Genomic DNA, 876 nt, shown 5'->3' on the forward strand with positions numbered 1-876 from the left:
GAACTGGAAAGAGCTCAAAACCATGCTACGGTTTTAAAGAATAGGTCTCATCATGCATGTGTGTTTTTCTTAAAATATTCAAGTCATGTGCTACTCTTATAATCCAGTTAAAGGTAAAGCGCCCCTTGCACGAATGACGATGAAGGCTAGAATGACCATGAAAGTTAATATGGAACAATAGAGTGCATTGTTTTAAGTTAGTAGTTTTATAGGTGGCTTTTTATTTTCGTATTCAAACATTATGATAAGGTTTTATTTTGACGACGTTATTTCTATTTCTTGTTTTAATCTAATCGTACAAATTCATGGTTTCATTTGAAACTTTTTATTTAAATGTTTGTATATGTTATTAAAGACATACATATAGTGACGTCTGTAATTTAGGTAAGAAAATTAGGGACGTTACCCATTCACAAGTGTACCACCTGCATACAAATTCAAACAAAAATCATATCAAAAACTGAAGTTATCATCATAATTAAAAATCAAGTATGGAAGGTTACCATTGGGATGGAGGATTTGGCCAGTGAAGTATGAAGAACAGTGGTTGCAAGCTAAGAACACATAGGATGGAGCAACCTCGATCGGCTGACCGGCTCGTTTCATCAGAACATCATTCCCAAAGCTTTCGATATCTTCATTATCGAATGATGCCGGGATCAATGGCGTCCATATCGGCCCGGGGGCGACACCGTTGACTCGAATCCCTTTACTTGCAAGCTGAAGAGCCAGAGCTCTAGTGAAGGAAACAATGGCGCCTTTGGTGGATGCATAGTCCAACAGTTGAAGGTGGCCTTTGTATGCGGTCACTGAAGTTGTGTTGATGATTGCACTGCCTTCCTTCATGTGCTTCAGCGCATGCCTGTTTCCAAAACA

The 876-nt window shown here is 38.7% G+C and overlaps 1 protein-coding gene across 1 annotated transcript; it reads right to left on the bottom strand.

The window, feature by feature from the left end:
- Positions 1-396: 396 nt before the first annotated feature.
- Positions 397-876, bottom strand: LOC111467948 (NADPH-dependent aldehyde reductase 1, chloroplastic-like; the record flags this gene model as incomplete). Its single annotated transcript, XM_023113062.1, has 2 exons — positions 397-425; positions 504-876. Coding segments are annotated over 2 exons (396 nt in total), but the record flags the coding sequence as incomplete, so codon positions are not given.

Source organism: Cucurbita maxima, unplaced genomic scaffold, assembly GCF_002738345.1.
Source record: "Cucurbita maxima cultivar Rimu unplaced genomic scaffold, Cmax_1.0 Cma_Scf00035, whole genome shotgun sequence".
NCBI classification, from domain to species: domain Eukaryota; kingdom Viridiplantae; phylum Streptophyta; class Magnoliopsida; order Cucurbitales; family Cucurbitaceae; genus Cucurbita; species Cucurbita maxima.